This window comes from Engraulis encrasicolus, chromosome 12, assembly GCF_034702125.1.
Source record: "Engraulis encrasicolus isolate BLACKSEA-1 chromosome 12, IST_EnEncr_1.0, whole genome shotgun sequence".
Lineage (NCBI taxonomy): Eukaryota > Metazoa > Chordata > Actinopteri > Clupeiformes > Engraulidae > Engraulis > Engraulis encrasicolus.
Window position 1 is genome coordinate 11724345 of NC_085868.1, and position 21009 is coordinate 11745353.

The window sequence follows — 21009 nt, forward strand, 5'->3', positions numbered from 1 at the left end:
CTAGCGCCAACTAATGGACAACTACATCTGTCACAACAATAGTTCTATAATCCTCAATTCTCAAAGAATAGCCCAGTTCCCACTAGTGTACCATCCCAGTTGGCCTAAGATATGCAATTAATTGTTTGCAAATTTTAAAAATATGTTGTTGTATATGACCTAAAATATTCCTGTATCAACGCAGCAAAGAGAAATAGTGCATTGATTGCGTTGATTATTCTTCCTCCCTGCCAGTAGGTGTCGATGTGTTTCTTTCCTCCACGTTGCTACTGTACTGTCCTGCATCGCAGCAAGAACAACACACGTGGGGAAGAGTGCAAGAATGGCTACCGACAAGCTTCTCTTCCACGAAATGGGTCTAGACGATCGCCTTTTAAAGGTATTTGGGTATTTTCCGTAATTTGTAACCTTTCTCCACTTTTTGGTCATCTTCAAGTCTTTTTATATTTGTGAGCACTGCGCTTTGAAATCCTTAACCAGGGACCACCGCTACTCTCGTTAGCCTGTCACGTTTCAGAAGTTTGTTTGCTACATTGTTTATACTCAAAGTATCCTTGGCTTTCTCATGGGAATTCTCACCGATTTATTTTGTGTTCTGTCTGTATGCATGTCACCTGTCGTGTTAAATTGCAGGCGATAGCAGACCTGGGCTGGGCGCAACCTACCTTAATCCAGGAGAAGGCTATTCCACTGGCTTTGGACGGAAAAGATCTTTTGGCACGGGCGAGGACTGGCTCTGGGAAAACAGCTGCTTATGCCATCCCCGTTATTCAGAGAATCTTGACATCAAAACAGGTGTGTGTCAGCCCTCAGCACAGCACCACATGTTTAAGACAATGACAGCTGTCACTGGTGTTGGACCGGCTGGACAGTGGCTGTGTAACTCGCCTCTTTTGACATGTTCTGAATCTGCACAACCACTGGCACTGTCACCTCCACCACTAGTCAAGTCAAGCACTATTGCCTTTGGCCACTTGAACTCAAGCCAGGCCCATGTTTCAGTCTGACTACACAAAATTGACTGTATTGTTAATGACATGTTATCTGTAAACTATATTAATAAAAAAAAACATGAAGTCAGGTCACCTGTTCATTCATGTTTCCACTTTTAATGCCATGGGTAATGTCACTGATGCTGCCTGCTTGTCACTTTATTCAAGTCTGTTACTGTAATGTGTCTGTGTACCAAAAGTATTTGCACATTTTACACTTTATGTTATAGTGGTTAGCAGTGTTATCGTAGCTAATGGTACATTATGCTTCATTGTATGTTTATGTGTGCTCTTTATGGATTCGTTTCTGTTGTACTTCGATAATTACAGTTACAATTTTCTATTCTGCTCTTACAGATTGTACGCGAGCAGGCTGTCAGAGCTTTGATACTGGTACCCACCAAGGAATTGGGCCAGCAAGTCCAGACTATGGTCCGGCAGCTCACAGCGTTCTGCACAAGGGATGTCAGAGTTGCGGACATCTCTGGCAAAGCAGACATATCAGCTCAGAAGTAAGTGCATGCTGTATTGAAGATACAGTTTAGTTGCGAACAGAAGTAGATCAACCTGGCTGTGAGTGGTTTGAACAGATACTGTATGCACTGTACTATCTGAAGCCGGTATTACAAAAATAGCTGGTTTCTCCAACAACTGTTTACCCTACCAGATGTCAGAATACACAATAGTTGGTCGAAAGGTCGAAAATGTCACAATAATTTTCAGTTAGTTCTGATTTACCACTGTGGTTCTAACATCTGGGTCATTCCATGTCAATTCACATGATTCCCTAGAATCTCCCCACATGACCCTCTCCGATTTACCCAATATCTCACATACAGGTACCCTTTTGATGTCAATTGAAAGAATACCAAGTATTAGCACCCTACGTCCAACGGTTGCGGAGATGAAGCCCTCCAAAGTTTGGGTACAATGCCCACTTTTCAAGCCTGTGAATTGCATACAAAATTTACAAGCAGATTTGAACACCTCTGGTTTTAGTTTGAAGGAAGATACAGGCCTACAAATCACCATGGCCCCTCAATATGACCCCGTCTACCAGATGATGTACTTACAAATGGCATGCCTTGATTATTTTTGGCTATATTAAGCCTTCAAGACTGAATTTGTGAAACGCGTGTTGAAGAGTCTTGCCATTTTGGGGTTCCAGATCTTGGAAACTATGTATGTTTTGGGAGTTGTAATTGATTTTCCATCATATTTGGAAACTGTACAGAAACTGTAGAATTAAAGTGCTTTATTGGTAGCCTAGCGAGCTTAACCCCTAGGGGCGTCAAGATTTCTAGGCTACTTTATTGGTAAATTATGGGCAAGATTTTCCAGCCCCTTTTGTTTTTTTACATTACACTGTTGTTGCATTTTTGACCAGCAGATGGCAGCAGACAAAACAGACACTGTGATGAGACATAGACAAAAACATATACTTTGAAGGCCAAGATTAATATGAAGAACTTTGAAAAACAAAGTTTTTCCAAGCTTGAATGTTTCATACAGTGCTACTGTACATGGGGTTAAAAGGGCGTTCCAGTCATCAAGTGCCCACATGGTTAATTTGAGGCCTGAAGTAGAGGGTACCGTAAGGTAATTTTGTCCAAAAGCTGTTTTTGAGTCCCTCCTACTTTAACTTTCAAAGTCTGAGCGCCCTATATTTTTTGGAATACATTGTACAGTTTCCAAATATGATGGAAAATCAATTATAACTCCCAAAGCATACATAGTTTCCAAGATCTGGAACCCCAAAATGGCAAGACTCTTCAACACGCGTTTCACAAATTCAGTTTTTAAGGCTTAATATAGCCAAAAATAATCAAGGCATTCCATTTGTAAGCACATCATCTGGTAGACAGGATCATATTGAGGGGCCATGGTGATTTGTAGGCCTGTATCTTCCTTCAAACTAAAACCAGAGGTGTCAACATCTGCTTGTAAATTTTGTATGCCATTCACAGGCTTGAAAAGTGGGCATGGCACCCCAACTTTGGAGGGCTTCATCTCCGCAACCGTTGGACGTAGGGTGCTAATACTTGGTATTCTTTCAATTGACATCAAAAGGTACCTGTATGTGAGATATCGGGTAAATCGGAGAGGGTCATGTGGGGAAGGCGTGTGAATTGACATGGAATGACCCATCTGGGTAATCAGTTGTTGAGGCATAATCTTTTCACAACATAAAACCAATTCCTACTCTAGGTATTTCTAACTTTTCAAGTAATCTTCACCTTTGTGAACCCATGTAATGTTTTATAGTGATTTCTAGTGTAAGTAAACGCCAAGGCAAAAATTGTATAAGAGGGAAAGATATGTCAAACCCTGCCCATCCAATGCAAAGGAGTGTGCTCAAAATTTGGTCCCTAAGGGGGCGTTGTCCCTCCTTCTTCTTCTCTTTTTGTGTTGTGAGCACAAGACGTGCGTTACCGCCATCTTCAGGGCTGACTCCATTTATTCTCAACCTCAAGACTCCGAAGGTCTCCTAAAGGGGCGTTCACCCGAAATCACATGGATACCGGAAAAGAACCACCCTGATTTATCTCTTTCTCATATACGATTCTCTGACCAAAGGTTGTTCTCCTTGTCCTCCTCAGACCTATCCTGATGGAGAAGCCTGATGTGGTGGTGGGCACTCCCTCGAGGATCCTGGCCCACATCAACGCCCAGAACCTGTCCATCAACAGCTCCTTGGAGATGCTGGTCATCGATGAGGCTGACCTGGTCTTCTCCTTTGGCTTTGAGGCTGACCTGAAGAATCTTCTCTGGTAAGCTTGCTTTTTAACTTGATGCATCATGTAGACATTTTGTGTATTGTGCATCTTAATGGTTTGCAAAAAAAAACATGTGGTCATGGATAAGCCTTTACTGGAATAATATGTTTTGCTTTATGTATACATTATGCAGAATAGAATGAGTACAGCGTATAAAAAGAGTACTTTGGAAACTAATAATGAACTGCCCACTTTAACACGTTGAGGACCTGCTCAATGCTTTACTTTTTTCCCTTTCTAGCCATCTGCCCAAGATCTACCAGGCGTTCCTGATGTCTGCCACACTGAATGATGACGTGCAAGCCCTAAAGGAATTGGTGCTCCACAACCCTGTAAGAACACATGAGACAGTTAGCCACTGCCTGCTATCAAAACAAAAAAATCACAAGCTCGGATATAGTAACACTTTAGAGTTTGCAGCTACCAGACAGCTCCCAGTCGCAGCAGTACAGGGTGTCATGTAATGTAATGTACTGTGTCTCTCTTCCATGGGACTGTAATTGCAGGCCTCTCAGCTCCCAGACAGTTTACATCTGTTAGTCTGGCATTTCTAGTACATTGTACGTCTTGTGATTCATTAAGTTTATCTACTCTAGGCCCTGCCGTGGCTTAACGGTAGGGCATTGGGTTACTATGCCGGCGACCCGGGTTCTATTCCGGCACCGGGTCATTTGACGATCCTTCCCTGTCTCTCCCCACTCATTTCCTGTCTCTCCTCCACTCTCCAGTCAGAAATAAAGGCAACAAATGCCCCAAAAAACTTTTTTTTTTGTGTAAAATGTTGATCTACTCTACCCTACTTCCAGGTCACTCTGAAGCTTCAGGGCACCGGGTCATTTGACGATCCTTCCCTGTCTCTCCACTATCCTGTCAGAAATAAAAGCAACAAATGCCCCAAAAAAACATTTTTTTTGTACAAAGTTGATCTACTCTGCCCTACTTCCAGGTCACTCTGAAGCTTCAGGGCTCTCAGCTCCCGGACAGCTCCCAGCTGCAGCAGTACAGCGTGCAGTGCGAGGAGGAGGACAAGTTCCTGCTGATCTACACGCTGCTGAAGCTGCGGCTGGTGAGGGGCAAGACGCTGCTCTTCGTGGGCAGCGTGGAGCGCAGCTACCGCCTCAAGCTGTTCCTGGAGCAGTTCAGCATCCCCGCCTGTGTGCTCAACTCGGAGCTCCCCGTGCACTCTAGGTATGTGTTGGTATGAATGGAGGGATGGATGGATGGATGGATGGCTTGGTAAGTTGATGGATAGATGCATAGAGGGTCGAATGGGTGGATGGATGGACGGATGGTAAGTGAACAAATGAATGAATGGAGGGATGGACAGATGGGTATGTGCAGTAGACTGATTGATGGACAGCATACAGACAGGAAAGATCATTTTGACATCAAGTCATTAATTAAAAAACAAAAAACCCTGTTTGTGTTTTTGATGGATGACTGACAGCTACCCTGTTGAACAGTATAGGTGCTTCCTCCTGACCTCTTTACAGGCGGTGTATACTCTATAATAGTTCACTCCATACAGGAATTGCCGGTTTAAGCCCATGACTCGCGTGTCTGTCTGTCTGTCTGTGTCTGTCTGTGTTTGAATGACTGTGTGAGTTGGCTCATGGTTGTGTTGGCCATGGAAACAGCCAAACAGCCAAATATCAAACAAAGTGCTTCGTACATTTTCTTTATTTTTTGGGTGTTGGCCAGGAAAAATAACTTTGCTGCATAAATGTGTGTGTAAGTGATTTCTTCTTCTAGGAAATGAGGCCCGCAACACTGTTCTATGCTCCCAGAAAGTTCAATGGGACAAGTTTTTGGGAGCATAGAAAAATGTTACCTGACCTTTTATCATTTCCTTTCAGTTATCTTGTGTGTGTGGTCCAGCACCTGTGTTACTGTTGTATGTGCATTCTCATTGTAATCGATGTCTTCGCCCAGAGCCATACAGAGGGGAGAGTCGGGCAATCTCCGCAGTGTGCTAAGGCCGACTTCCTCATTAGCAAAATTAGCTGTTTTAGCTTCTCAGTACTGCTCAGCGTTGCGAATGTTAGTTCCTGGTAGTGGGCGTAGCACACAGCAGATGCAATGCAGGGAATATGACAAGACTTGCTGTTCGTAGTAATAACTTCAGATAAACATCACAGATGGTAAAACTGTTGTGATTATCACCACCGAGTAGGGGTGGGTATTGGCAAAGGGTTCACGATTCGATGCGCATCACTATACACATGCCACGATGCGATTCTATCACGATGCATTGCGATTCATGTACTACTGTGATGCATTGCGATATTTACTTCAGTAAATGTGTAAAATACAGCTTATTTGTCAGTTGCTGTGTAGCTTTCTTAAGTCAGTTCATTCTATTTAAGCATTCTATCATCTGGGAGAGAGCTTACATCACAACAGAAATATTACCTATTCTCTGCTGAACAAAATAACCCGTGGCAAATCGAATTTTATTGTTATCAAATAATCAATTGTCATGAATCCATGCAGTATATTGAGAAAATAAGTATCACGATACCTTGTCATGAATCGATGCATTGCATCGTGAGAGTAAGTATCGCGATGCATCGATATGACGATTATTTTGCACACCCCTACCACCGAGACAGTTGATGGTTTACATATTTGTGGTGATTACCCCGCAGTATAGTTCGTTAGTCCTTATTTTTGGCTGTTAATGTGGTGGTTCTATGTTGAGTCTATGGAAAGGCAGCCGCTTTAGGAACAACCTAATCACGCTGAAAGGCGGGGCTGCAATTTAATTCCTGGTCCTCCAATCGCGTAACTCTCCCCTCTATATGGCTCTGTCTTCGCCCATCCTATGCAGGTGCCACATCATCAGCCAGTTCAACCAGGGCTTCTATGATTACATCATCGCCACAGACGAGCACGGTCTGGAGGATCCCACGTCACTGACGTCATCATCGGGGAAGAAAGAGGAGGACAAGGGCAAGGCCACCCAGAAGAAGAAAAAGAAGGGAGGAGGAAGAGGAAGACAGTGAGTGAATGATGGCTGATGTTTATCACAAAACATAAGGCTGCAATCTATGGGTTTTCTGGACACCTTGCTCACTCATGAATACTTTTGAACAGAGATGTGTGGAGTAGAAGTGGAAGTACTGTTATGCAGGGGGTCGCCGTGGCACGCTAAGCCCCCCACATTTGGGCTTACATTGCCAACGGGGACCCCGGTTCGAGTCCGGCCGGGGTCATTTCCCAAGCCTGCCCCATCTCTCTCTCCCAGTCATTTCCTGTCTACTCTCATACTGTCCTATAATAATAAAGGCCAAAAAGCCCCCCCAAAAAAATACTTAAAAAAAGGAAGTACTGTTATGCATGTAATTATAGAATGAGTACTTTGACATCACATAGTTGTAAATAAATAATCTCATACTAGTGTTGTAGTTACCTCCTTACCAGTAATTCTACTCCTACTTTATACATCTTTTCTTTTGAAATAATGGAAATCTTTACACATGAATGAAAGGAAGGTCCTGAGGCACTCTGCTGTTAGTCCTTTAAAAAAAAAATGTTTTGCCACACACACCAACACACTTCACTCAAAAGGTGTACATTGTTTGAGAGCCATTGGCAGCACTTCACCATGTCTCTCCTAAACTCAAAATGTTTATGTACCGCAGCCTTTTATTTAGTGGTTTACGTAATCGATCCTGAGCTAAAATAATTGTGGTGGTGAGTGAGGTAATACCAGGTGTCAGTTATTTTTACTTAATTGTGGATGATACGAAATAAACAAATGTATAGGTTTCTATGCCCTTGATGCAAGGATAGAATGAGTTTTCTTTATCACATGCATAGACTAAATAAAAGTAAACAAACATGCAGTGAAATTAGTGATGTGGGGTAATGTAATCAATGCTGACATGTGTCTGTACTGTTAACAGGAGTAAGGATCAGGAGTATGGCGTTTCCCGCGGCATAGACTTCCAGAACGTGGCCAACGTCATTAACTTTGACATCCCAACCACAGTGGAGTCCTACATACATCGTGTCGGCAGGTAAGAACAAGTGTGACTTAAACCTCAGACATTATTTGCTGTGTTTAGGATGCAACTTTAGGAGGAACTCAACATTGAATCATGATTATGGTAGCAATTTGATGGCTGTAAATAAAAATTTAAAATGTTACCATTTTCCCTGCAATATGGCATCAGAGAAATCAATGTATTACAACCATTACATAATGTATTACAACCATTTTATGAATAGAATTGTAACCTGTTAGCAAATAATACATTTTAAACTAGATAACCGCCCAGAGAGCACACCTTTGCTCTCTGGTGGACAGAAATAGTTGCATTACAGATGTACAAACAAACAAACAAACGTACACACAACTTGGGCGATCACTTAACCTCCTTGGCGGAGGTAACAGTGATGTCATTATTTCACAAGTCTTTGTCATTGTCCTCACTTTCTCCTGACCTCTCCCCTCAGGACGGCGCGAGCAGACAACCCTGGCACTGCCCTCACATTCGTCTCACACACAGAGCTCCCTCTGCTGGCAGATGTGGAAAGCACACTCACAGGTATCATTCCTGTTTTCATTCTGATAGCATTCATATTACTGAACAAATGGCACTGGAACAGGTTTAATTATACAAATAGAAAATGTATCAAACATGTAAATGGGAGAGATTGTAAGGATATAATGAAAATGTATTAATTTGTTTCTCCTTATCACAGAGGCAGAAACGGATTGTGCACTCAAGCCATATGGGTTTAAAATGGAAGAGATTGAGGGCTTCAGATACCGTTGCCGGGTAGGTGGACCACTTTTTGTGTTAATGGTGGCAACACTGCACATGACATGTCTTTTAGCCTTAAGTTGGAATTTGAATAAGTTGAATGATGCCGCCCCTGCGTTGCTTATCTGAGGGCTAACGTAAATGTAAACATGTCTGCAGGATGCCATGCGATCTGTCACAAAACAAGCAGTCAAAGAAGCCAGACTGAAGGAGATCAAGCAGGAACTGCTCAACTCTGAGAAACTAAAGGTATTTTGACTACCACATATTATGTGACCCCATATACATTTCTCATCTATGTAATTTGTTGTGCAAGAGAAGGTCACACAATTTGTCCATTCCGTTGTCCTTGTGTTATACAAATGCTTGTTATACAGTGGGTATATAAGATATAGAAAATATCTAGCTGTCACGTATGTACACACTAAGTGTGCTTGGTTTATTAAAACTGTTTCTTATAGTCAGTTTTGTGTGGAAGGCAGTTAAACTTACCTCGTTTCTCCTCATACAAATCTACCTCATCCAAAACCTCAATGGCTTTTTTATCCTGTTTCAGTCAACATTCCATATTCTCATCTCATCTGTTATAGACATACTTTGAGGACAACCCCAAGGATCTCCATCTTTTGCGGCACGACAAGGACATTCACCCAGCCGTCATCAAGCCCCATCTGAAGAACGTGCCAGACTATTTGAGTAAGTTCCCCCCTGTCAGAAATGTGGAATTTGACAGCAGGAGAACACCACACAACTGTCTCAGTATCTGATTAACTGCAAAGCGTTGGCTAAATAACATGTTGGAGGGAAAGTTGATTGTGTTGTATTGACTGTCACGCTACATGTATGTTCTGACATTGTTGTCATCTTCTCTCAGTTCCCCCTGCGTTAAAAGGACTTGCCAATCCGTTGACTGGCCGCAAGAAAAGATGGCACGCCAAGCCCAAGACTAGCATGGCCAAGCCCGGTGGTGTCATCAAAAGTGACTTCAAGGTTTGACACTCGTACTTGACTTTATTCTTTGCATGGATGGAAAATGTATTTTGTGTATGTTAGCTGGTGCTGCTGTACTTGCCCCTGAAGGCACTAGAGATGAAAAGTAGCTACTTTACTGAATCAACCCTATTACATAAAGATACTTAAGTTTAGCAAGGATGTGATTGGTGCGTTACATTTTTCCCCAAAACTGGTTATGTAGTATTTGTAATAGTTGTATGCAGTAGAGTCAATCACACATTGTTCTTTCTGTTGCTCACAGAAAAATGCAAGAGGAAAAAATCCTCTAAAGACGTTCCGCTTCAAGCCCAAGAAAGGCAAAGGCAGCGGAGGTGCCAAGTCATAATGCTGCTGTGTGGTGAAAATGGTGTTTGATGCAGCCCGTCCGGTCTGCTCCGAACTACAACCCCATTCTGAACACATGCCTGGACTACGTAGCTGGGAGTTGGAGACACTGAGATGAATATCTGTGAATGTGACTGTGACTATCAACAAGTGATGGCTCCTCAGCCCTCCTACACTCAATCCTTCTCAGTTTTGCTGCTCAGATCAACTCCCTGTTCAGCATCCCTGAACTTGTTTTTGTCTGGGATGTCAGAGTTCATCAGGGTTGGGTGGAATGATCCAGATTTCTAAGGAGTGCAATAGAATTGCAGAACAGAGAAGTGGACATATACCAGGTCATTAAGGAATTGAGGTGTCCGCCTTACTTTTCCTTGTTGCGATGTGTCACTGGCTAAACGTTTTTTTCTTTCTCCATTATATTTTTGTACAGCTGTGGAAATGTTATGTATGGGTACATGGAGACACATCTTTGAATACTTCATGGTTTGGCTTTGTTAAATAGTCCGATCTTAGTTACTTCCAACAATACAGCCAACAAAACCATGACCACATAAACCAGATACATTTTATTTGATGAAAGCCATGAAACTTTGAAACTTTAAAAAGTTTGTATAAATACGAGTAAGAAACTGAAGTTTTGCAAAGTGCTGTCTGTTTAATTATTTTCTTTTCATTGATCTTTTTCCCACACAGCAATCGCATAATTCACAACATTCAATTATAGATACAGTATAGATGGGTAATACAAATTCTTTTTTTTTGGGAGAAACAATTAGTCATTAGTTCAACAGTTCAAATAAAATGTTACATAGCGATAACACGCCCCTTTAAATCTTTCACAAAAAAAAATGTTTTTTATAGTTCGACGTCAATGACAAACTTGAGACATGAAACATGTCAAAGGGCATATGTATGTGTGTCGCTGTAATGCAAATAACATTGACCGAAGCACATTTACCAATAAGTGGTTTTAGGGTTTAATATGTAGCTTTGTTATTAAGAATACAATGGCCTGCAAACCGATATATTGTTTTTCAGTCAGGTATTGTGCTGCAGAGTTGCTGAGGCAAAGGAAGAGTCACTTTTCTGTGCTCCTCTATGTAGTGACTGTTGACTTTTTTATTGCACCTTGCAATTCCCTATGATTAACCGGTCAACAAAAAAATTGCATATTTGAGTACAGTAAATATTTGGTTCATGGGAGTGAATATTTAGCATGTATTTATACTAATCTGTCCACACTGAATTTATACCAGTAAGAAAATGTGCTAGAAGCAGCATGAGAACAGCTATCAGGCAAGAATGCTCCAATCACACCTCTACCCTGCTTGAGTGACAGGGCACCAGTCCAATAGAATTTGGCAAATGACAACACAAAAGGCACCTCTCAAAAAGGTCCTTGGAAAGCAAACAAGTGTGTATGGGACACAACTCAACCAATACACAACAATAAACCAAAGGGCACACATGTAGACCCACACTAACATACACACCAGCAACTGCTGACGGAACTAAATCAACATCAGAATAAGCCCTGTGTTTCAAATACTTCACAGATGCAAACTCCAAACAGATGGCTTACACTGTATGCTCTGTAAGACAGGACAACTATTGAAGCATGATCTCAGATGCCACTGCAGGTTCAGATGGGATACACGGTGGAAGGCTGATATGTATCACCTTTAGCTGTATTGACTCATAGTCAGTTGTGTCCATGTGATAACAACCTTGTACCCCTCAGCAGCTTCACTTAAGAGCAGAAGCTGTTTGAAAACCCTCACCCAAGGGAGACTTTCTGCTGCATCACTTGTGAAGTGCGACATGTAGCAACAAAATGGCTGTATTGAAGTAGGAAGTTTGATCGCACACATATGCATAATATGTACTTTGTTACAATAATATTGAATTAGCGGTAGATGAACAGATGAAATAGCTTATAAACCTGAGCAGAAACTGTTCTACAGAATCATCTCTACCTACAGAGTAAGGTTGTTGGTAATGTCACCCAAATACTTCTGATGTTATAATGTAGAAAATCTCTCAAAGGCTCAGTTTACGTAATCATTTAGACAGGGGGAGATATGTATGGTGAAAAATATTTTACTGCCAAACATCAGGAAAGTAGCGAGATCACACCTTCCTTCCATCAGGTCTGAAAATAAGGATTGTCTGACAGCTTAAGTGTCATTTTTCCCATTTTGGTTTTCCCAACATGGATGTCCATTTTATATGCCGTGTCAGTTATTGATGATTTGCTCTTGGCAGTTTTACATGCGAAATTTATGTTCAAGTGATGATCTTTTTCAGATAATTCACAAGTGTGTTTGACGTTCGCTAATTGAGCCAAAATCATTTTACAAATCTCCCATTAGTTTTGACTTCCAAAGTCTCATGTTACGTGACCAACATTAAAAAAACAGTCCTTCCTTGATACTGCCTTGACTTCCAGTAAACTGGATAAAAGGAATGATATAAAGCACTCGCAAGGTGTAAGTCAAACTAAAACTTGCTTTGTGGCCTCGTGACGTCATTGATGATCAAAGTGTCATTCAGTATCTTGCAAATGCATGATTCAAAAAAGTCATTCCATCATTCGCAATCAGGATGTTTGAATGGGGGAAAAGTCCCCCAGAGGTTGCTCTGCCTCAGCGGGGAAACTGGTTTTCTCCACAGAGGCGAGGTGGCACTGCTGAGGCAAGGGGCCACAAGCAACAGGGAAGGACCTAAGGAAGTAGTTTGACTTATACCCACAAAATCACAGCTCTGACAGTTCCAACATAGCATGAAACTCAGGTGTCTGATAACACCAGAACGCTACAAAAAACATTACTCACATCCAAACGGACCAATGATAACAGATGAAGGGGAGGGGCCTGATTTCATCATGTGACCACACAAAAGACACACTGCTGTAGGTTTCTATGAATTAACTGCCAAAACGACATACAATGACTTTCAAATGTGTGCTGGTGTGAAATGGGACTGGTGAATGAAGGCAACTACATCAGACTAACTAACAAATTTCAATTTCCTAGGAGTGTGTGCTGTGAGCATTCTATATGAAGAATGTGTCAAGAAACCCAGATAAATATAATAAGAACATTTTTATTTTGTTGTATTTGAGAAGCCTCTCCCAGTCCATCATATGAGATACTTCATGATTTTTCCAGTTCATTATATCGCCTACGAGTTTGGTCATTAACACTAATAATCATACATACACACAAACGTACGCACACACTGTACAGGCTTTTACACAAGTACAAAACGGTAACCCGACTCAAATCTCACAAGAGCTTCAACACAATCGCACAGTTAAACACAGCCACATACAAGCGACTACACACCCGAGTCAAAACGAACAAAGTGCATCTTTTTTTAAAGATGGCACTGAAATAACACCGTTTTGGGATGGAAAAACAAAACAAAAACCTCAGCCTTCCTATGATTTTTAAACAGACATTACAGCAGTGCCTCTTTCAATGTTTCGCAGACATTGCATAAGGCGGTCGGCTTTTGCACTGATCACACACATCTGTACATAGTGTATAGGAGTGGATGCTTAGGGGGGCGGGGCGTGGCAGAGAGAGTGGGGTGTGGGGTTGAGCGTTTTATACATAAAACAAATGGCAATCTAAAGTAAGTAAGGCACAATAGGAGGAGTCGTAAAGCCCCTCACTCTATGCAATACCTGTCACTTCGTTGTGCAGCATCCCTCTCCCCCTTTGGGATAAAAGGGCACGAGATGTCTGCTACTGGCCGCACTTGTATGTCTTTTAAAACTTAACCCCAGACAGCAAAAGCAGCCGTAGCAGGACATGTGTGGTGCACTCTGGGAAATCAGACCCCTTCCCCTCTTCTGTTAACCCCCTTTCTGAACGGTTTTGATTGGCTCGTCTCAGACGTCTTCATTTCTTGTGAATACTTCCCCCCCAACCTTTTTCCTCTGTGACATCTGAGAGCTGAAACGCTTCTGGCCCAGCCAGAGACAGAGGAGGGAGAGAGAGAAAGAGAGAAGAGAGAAAGAGAGAGAGAGAGAAAGTAAGAAAGAAAGAGAGAGAGGAGGAAAAGAAGAGGACGAAGAAAAGAAAGATGTGTGGCTGGGAGGAGTCAGATCGGTCACATCACCCACTGCGATCACATCACCACACAACACGAGTTCTGTTTTCTTGCCTGTATGAAAAAAAAGAGAGAGAGAGACAAAACATGTTAATTGTTAAGTTTGAGTAAACAAAGTCAGGCTGTACATTTCTTCAATCTTCAACTAGTTTAGAGTCAATGGGACCAAAGGGACTTTCTCTGACACAACAAAATGTTGGTAAATCTATACATGGGTTTTCAATGTTATCAAACACCCGGTTGTGTGCAAACAGGAATCCGAAAATGCTATGTGGCTAGATGTTTTAACAATGGAAGTCCTATTGAAGCAATGCAGTGCATGGTTAGAACCTGTTTTCTAGTGGGCTGGATGTTGTAGCGGTTTTACATGGTTTCTGTACTCCTACCGACTTTTCTTATCGTGTGTGTGTCAGAAGCGTTTTATATATATGCTTTGTAAATTAAGTTATATTGTATCACGCCAAACTTATGCGAGTGCAACGTTTGAGTGACAGCAACTTCCAAACAATCAGAGGCTGCCTTCGATCTTGAAACCCTGCCTTATCAGCAGTGGCTACCGCTTTGCAATACACACAATATAGCGTTATTTAGGGAGCATACCTAGGGCTGGGCGATATGGAAAAAAACTATACCACGATATATCACGATAACGATATATATCACGATATAGCACAATTACATACATTTTCAGTTATTCTCTTTATTTGCTTTTGATTTTTTCATGTCACAAAACAACCTTTCTTCAAAATGGATCTTTTTATTGTTATTTTTGCAGTTACATGAACTTATAGTGTGTACTGTGACATGAAATGTAATTAAATCATATTCAATTGTATACAACTGATAAGATTACTATCACGATATAAGCGATATAGGAGAAAGGTCACGATATACACTTTTATATCACGATAACAATATATATCGTCATATTGGCCAGCCCTAAGCATATCAAAGAATTCCGAGCGATATGACAACATGTTCTCCTTAACGGTGTCATCAAGAGTACAAAATCCGAGCAAGTGGATAAAACCGCCAGCCGACAAGACCAACAGGTTCTTGTCATATACAAGCTAGGGCTGGGCAATATGACGATATATATCGTTATTGTGATATAAAAGTGTATATCGTGACCATGATTGTAATTTTATCAATTTTATACAATTGAATATCATTTAATTACATTCCATGTTGTCACAATACACACTATAAGTTCATGTACCTGTAAAAAGAAGAATAAAAAGATCCATTTTAAAGAAAGGTTGTTTTGCGACATGAAAAAATAAAGAGCAAATAAAGAGAATAACTGAAAACATATGCAATTGTGCTATATCGTGATGTATATCGTTATCGTGATATAAAGTAATCATATCGTGATATAGTTTTTTTCCCCATATCGCCCAGCCCTAATACAAGCACCATTGGGACTTCCAATGATAAACACCTAGCTGCGTAGCATTTTGAAACCCCCGTCTGCGTATGCAGCCACATGTTTGTAAGCACATGAAATGTATATATACATTTCACTGAGCTATATCAACGCACAACCATCTAATGGCAAAATAGAAATTCCTCATCTAACAAGAACGATGAGCAAGATAATTCTCACCGTTTTGTAAAAAGCTTTTGACTGGTTGCCCAGGTGCTCCGACTTCTGTACCAAATCATCAAGCTTCTCTCCTCGTTCTAATAGTGACTCCATTGTGTTGTGCTGTGAAACAAAATAAAGACAAGTGTTTGATTACATGCAAAACAACACCTCCCTGCTCTCCAGCTGAATATCAATCAATCAATCAATCAACATTGCTTATATAGCACATTGTCATACATAACTGTCATTCAATGTGCTAAAGAGTAGAATATGAATCATAGCATGTTTTAAAGTACAGGTTTTTAGTATTGTACAGTTCCTATGTGTTGTGCATTCACACATGCTTGTGTTGCTGTAAATATATTTTGACAACTTTTACCAAAGTGTACAAGAACGTTAAAACCCCTTACATTTTTACAACCACCATACCCCTACTACACATTCATCTTGTTAAGTTCGGCTTCAGGATCAATCCATGAAAAAGTATTTCAGTTACCCTCAAGTTATCATCAAACCTTACCAGAATAATTTTGGTTTCATCCAATTCAGCCTGGACTTTTGACATGGCATCAGCTTCTCTGGGATTCTAATGAAGTAAAAAAAAAAAAGGAAAATAATTGAATGCACGAGAATGTAAGACTACTTGACCTTGTACTGTATCTCTGTACAGTATGTTATGAAGTATTCAATTATTATAAATATTACTACTGAGTGACTATCCGCACGGTACAAGTTCTCACCTGGTACTTGGCCAGGTAGGCATCCAGAGCAGCGTACTGAATGGTAGCTGGGGAACCAGAGGGCCAGTCAATGGGGTCCACTTGCCGCGAGAACTCATCAAGCACCTGGAGGGGAGCGCGCACACATAGGAGTAGAGTAGAAAGAAGCCTTCAATGTCTGACACTGATATAGGAATGGATATGCTTTATAGAAGTAGCATAGAGTAGTAGTGAGATCACTATACTTGGGGGCCTAGTCCAGGAAGAGAAGTTCTGAGGCACTCAAGGTTGCGATTTTTTATGCTTTTTAATTGGCTTCTTGGGGGCCTGTTGACTGTTGCATTCCATGCCACTTGGCCAAGGACATGCTCGCGACAGGATGCATATGCGCATTGCCATGCAAATTTTATGTCAATTTCGAACGCGGTAGAGCACCAGTCACAATGTACGCAGAGGCATGCCTACAATATTGACAAAACCGAGGGCTGATCTTCCAAACTTCCCCCCCATGTTGAGTTTGTGGTAGAGTCAAACAATGGAGGAAAACATTAATGAGAGCCCCATTGGCTATATGCCCCCCTAAAATATACCTCTAGTATCATGCAAAGTACTCCAGGTGTCCTGAAGCAAGAATGTGCACTCTATCGCATGCATAGTTTCAGGCACAAAGCAAACATGTCCCCGGCCTTTGTGTAATGTGTAAAAAAAGGAGCTTTCAAACAATAGCAAAATCATTTCTATATGACCTTAAATGACTGTGACAATAGAGGATGAATGCATGGTGTCCACCCACCTAATCCAGACTTTCTTAGTCTGTTTCTTTCTTAAAATTGGTGCATTATGTTCAAGTGCGGTTCTGGTTTTCTACCCCATCACGAAAAAGGCACACCAATTTTCATTAACATCTGGTGCCGGTCGGACCCAGAGTATCTCACATGGAACGACCCACCAAAGGAAATTAAAGTGTCTGGAGGCATATATTACTGTATATTATCCATTCAAGGATTTGCACTGTCCCAGTATAATAGGGGACATGATGTAAGAGAAACACATCGATGTAGACATTCGTACTGATTACGTCTTGGCAGGCACAGCCTTCCAGCTAGTTACAGAGGCCCTTTCAAATAAGCATAATCCACATCACATGGTCACATGGTCAACAGCAAACTGCCACTCACTGCAGTGACAAAACTGCTGCTTTTTCAGGCAGACTTTTGCCCCAGACATGGCAAGCAAATAAATCTTCAGATTAGCAATCATATGCAACACTTTTTCAGTGACGACAGTTTGTGTAGAGTTGAAGAGGTAAAGTGGTAAGGGGAAAAACATTCCCACAGTCTTGGTCCTACACTTAAGGACACAAGGACATTTTGTCACATGCATTAAGCAATAAGATACAATGGGGACGGGCAAAATATGAAAGTGATGAGCTGGAATGCACACAATGCAGTGGGTAAGAAGAACTGCTGTTCGGACACCTACCTTATCCAGTAGGCTGAAACAGACCCTGGAAGGGTATTCATTGTCTGCGATTACTACGGCACCAAGTGAGTCATTCCGCACGTATACGTGACAGAGATAATCTATTGAAACAAACAACAAAAAGTTTGGGGGGAAAATACTGATTATGGTTACAACTACAAAAGTGATGTGAAACTGTTTACGTCACAGACACAAAAGAGCAAAAAGGAACCAGTGAGTCGCAGAATAAGCAACGTCCAACTGGTAAACAAACCCTGTTCTTTGACAGATGCACGGCTTCCTAAACTCGACCTGTCCACAATCAACGCGCTGGTGAACGTCATGAACTCCTGCACACTGCACAAAACATTCACAGAAGAAAACATGTCAGATTCATGTAAGTTAAACTGTACAGAGCAATTTGTAGGGTGGGTGGGATGGATGGATAAAATCATGTCAATTCCCCTACCTGGACCTCTGAAAGAAGCTGAAAGATGACAGGTCATAGGCAGCTTTCAGCAAGTTTGCCTTCGTGGCTCCTTTATGGATGACTGACAAACTGAACAGCTTCATTTTGCCGCAGATGTAGTTCTACACCTGTGAAGAAGAGGAGTGAGAGTTGACTCATCGGGGGATTTAAGAAATGGGGCTTCACTTCACTGGTTTCACTTTCATTCAGATGTTTCCGGAACACTGACAAACTTGGATGGATACACACTGTAACAATTTCCTCATCCTGTTTACTCCTCGTTGATCAGAGAGCCATGTTATTGTTATAGCCACAGCTCTGACGTGTGCCTTCAGTGAAATAATGTTGATGTTGTCTGTTCGTACTTCAAATATGGCCTAACTATGAAGTGGAAGACAAAACTAGCACAAGAGCCTATGATCATGCGTGTGTACGTAGAAGAAAGAAAACTGCTAGAGATTAGAGAACGCCCCATGAACTCACCGGCTAAGAAATTATGCTAAGAAATCCTGTGACCCAACCCTTTTTCTCAGCGTTCCAGATAAATAGATAAAGTCTTGCCTGGATGCTTTGACAAATATGTTTGTAAACACACACGAACGTTATCAATGAATACTCAAGTCAGCTTAATTTATGTAGTATGAGCTTGGTCGAAAAGCGAAAGCCCATCTGCCTGACTATAAGGTGATTCCCAGACTGGCGCTCCCATCTCATTACACTCCCATTTCATCTCGCTCCCACTAGCCAGACTATCGGTACCACCGCCATATTACGGAGCCAGTTATCTTGTTGATGTTAGTTTTTTGTTTCTAACCCTAACCTTAACCCTAACCCTAACCCTAACCCTAACCTTAACCCTAACCCTAAACCTAACCCTAACCCTAACCCTAAACCTAACCCTAAATTGCTTGTATGTGGCAGTATATGATAATACGTGAAATATAATCGGGTGGGGACCGCAAGTCCGGGAGTGATAGAAACACCGGGGACCGCACGTCCGGGAGCGAACTCCGTTGGGAGTCTCAGTCTGTATGCCCTATAAGGTATAGCTCGCTAGCTAACTTTCGTGGCTCTTCACATAGACGTGTCACATACTTGGCAACAGGCTCCCTGTCAGGCTAACCAAATAGAGCTCTTCAGCGTTGACGTCAACTTGTATGCGGCGTTTGGACTACCGGTTCCCTGGCGATTTTTTACATTGCAAAACGCCATAGAGATTCAGGTTTGGCAAAAATATAAGTTGCACGGCAACAACGAACATTAGCGTGTCCCCGCATCCCTTTCTCATTAGTGGAACGGATCGTATCATCATGTTGGTGTATTCACATGTTAAATCATGACGATTATAATTCAATATTGCTAACCCCTTTCTGATCATTAAAACTTCCGAACTACATACTTTCCTTTGGTTGCCATGGGTACAACCTTCCGCACGTACATGCCGTTAGATACTGGCGCCGTTTCTGTAGTCGCCAAAAGCTTCCGGGTTTAGCATATGGACGCAACATCGTATTTATGTCGAAGTTTGACACAAAATGATCAACCATGTCATACCTACAGCCTATTTTTAACACCCTCGACAGTTTGCGGGGGTTCGCTAAGCGCGTGCTTGCACTCGGAGCTTATTTGAAATTTACCCCTATTCATTCCCAATGGAGGCCGGAAGCCGATAGGAACCAGGACGTCCTTAAATGCTAACATGAAAGACTACAATCTACTACATGCTTCCGCTTCCGCTGAAGAACTCTATTATGCTAGATCACAAACCATTACTTCCATAGCTTGTCATAATTCGTCTGTACTGTAATGGTGTTAGAGTTGTTATTAAGACCAAATTTAAAGTACGCTCTTACCGAATAATAGTGTCCAGCAAAAAAGTTTCCAGGCTGAAATGACGACAAAGACAGAAACAGACAGAAAATTGAGCTAGCCACTCACTAGCTGAAAGATATGTTAGCTGGCTGTGCTATTTTCAAAGCTAAAAAATAATTAAAAACCGTAAACGATCCAGTCTTGAAAATGGAGAGAGTATATGAGCAAGAAAATGCTCATTTGAAATATCCTTAAAAATAAACCCTGTTCGAAATGGAGAAACTTGTGTTATCTCCACTGGCTACTTTCAGGAGAAGCTACATCCACAAAAGCCCACATTAGTTCCGGGAAATTTCAAAGTAAAAGTTAATGTGGGTCAAACATGATGTCTACTCATGCTTGTTTTTTTTGTTTTTTTACAGTAACAATTTGTGAGTAATTTACTTGTGGTGAAAACCAGAATCATGCCTAGTGCCTAATCAAAAATGTACTTTGTAGTTGAATGTGACAGGTTATAGCCTGCTAAACACCAAATAGGCCTAAACATTGTAGGCACTCCATGAGTCTTGTGGCACATGCAAGTTGTCTGACAAATGCAGGTTATATAATATATTTGGCAGGCTGATAGTTGGAATTCAAATGTTTTCTCTGTTTTTTTTGTCTCTATAAAGTGCAGGGGTCAGGAACCTATGGCTCTAGAGCCACATGTGGCTCTTTTGGGAATTGTATCTGGCTCTTTAGGGTTGCCAACTGTCCTTTGAAATACAGAATCGTCCCATATTTATAAATAAAAGAATGTGTTCAGTATTGAGCTGAAACGGGACACAGGACATTAAAATGCAGGAAATTACATCTATGAAATAGCGTCCAAAATTATCGGGGGAGGACCCTCAGACCCCCACCATACTGAAGTTGACAGTTGGCAACCCTATAGGCCTACTTTTACCAGTTATCAATAAAAG

General features: G+C 41.5%; 2 protein-coding genes across 3 annotated transcripts; one reads left to right on the forward strand and one right to left on the reverse strand.

Moving 5' to 3' along the window:
• The first annotated feature begins 268 nt into the window (after positions 1-268).
• ddx56 (DEAD (Asp-Glu-Ala-Asp) box helicase 56) lies at positions 269-10513 on the forward strand. The gene is made up of 14 exons (XM_063211643.1): positions 269-379; positions 634-795; positions 1350-1504; positions 3593-3763; positions 4011-4101; positions 4716-4957; positions 6600-6770; positions 7678-7791; positions 8231-8322; positions 8480-8556; positions 8701-8790; positions 9132-9237; positions 9416-9531; positions 9797-10513. Exons 1-14 carry the CDS (start codon positions 323-325, stop codon positions 9878-9880), a joined length of 1728 nt encoding a protein of 575 aa, XP_063067713.1. The 5' UTR covers positions 269-322; the 3' UTR covers positions 9881-10513.
• A 2451-nt stretch (positions 10514-12964) lies between these two features.
• ykt6 (YKT6 v-SNARE homolog (S. cerevisiae)) lies at positions 12965-20385 on the reverse strand. Of its 2 annotated transcripts, XM_063211645.1 has the most exons (9): positions 20233-20385; positions 20089-20121; positions 18236-18363; positions 18041-18123; positions 17788-17888; positions 16327-16431; positions 16107-16172; positions 15605-15706; positions 12965-14052 (listed from the first exon to the last, which is right to left on the reverse strand). In XM_063211645.1, exons 3-9 carry the CDS (start codon positions 18337-18339, stop codon positions 14017-14019), a joined length of 597 nt encoding a protein of 198 aa, XP_063067715.1. In that variant the 5' UTR covers positions 18340-18363; positions 20089-20121; positions 20233-20385; the 3' UTR covers positions 12965-14016. The 2 variants fall into 2 exon arrangements, with proteins under 2 accessions (XP_063067715.1, XP_063067714.1); XM_063211644.1 differs by having other exon boundaries at positions 20089-20385.
• Positions 20386-21009: the final 624 nt, after the last annotated feature.

What these genes read in the sequence shown, in the direction of transcription:
- ykt6 (XM_063211645.1), bottom strand. Translation starts at nt 18,339, where the DNA reads ATGAAGCTGTTCAGTTTGTCAGTCATCCATAAAGGAGCCACGAAGGCA. An exon ending in ATGAAACCAAAATTATTCTG is followed by an intron (nt 15,707 to 16,106) that starts GTAAGGTTTGAT and finishes TTTGTTTCACAG; the next exon opens with CACAACACAATGGAGTCACT. An exon ending in CAAAAGCTTTTTACAAAACG is followed by an intron (nt 14,053 to 15,604) that starts GTGAGAATTATC and finishes TTTTTCATACAG; the next exon opens with GCAAGAAAACAGAACTCGTG.
- ddx56 (XM_063211643.1), top strand. Translation starts at nt 323, where the DNA reads ATGGCTACCGACAAGCTTCTCTTCCACGAAATGGGTCTAGACGATCGC. An exon ending in TACATACATCGTGTCGGCAG is followed by an intron (nt 7,792 to 8,230) that starts GTAAGAACAAGT and finishes CTCTCCCCTCAG; the next exon opens with GACGGCGCGAGCAGACAACC. An exon ending in TCAACTCTGAGAAACTAAAG is followed by an intron (nt 8,791 to 9,131) that starts GTATTTTGACTA and finishes CATCTGTTATAG; the next exon opens with ACATACTTTGAGGACAACCC.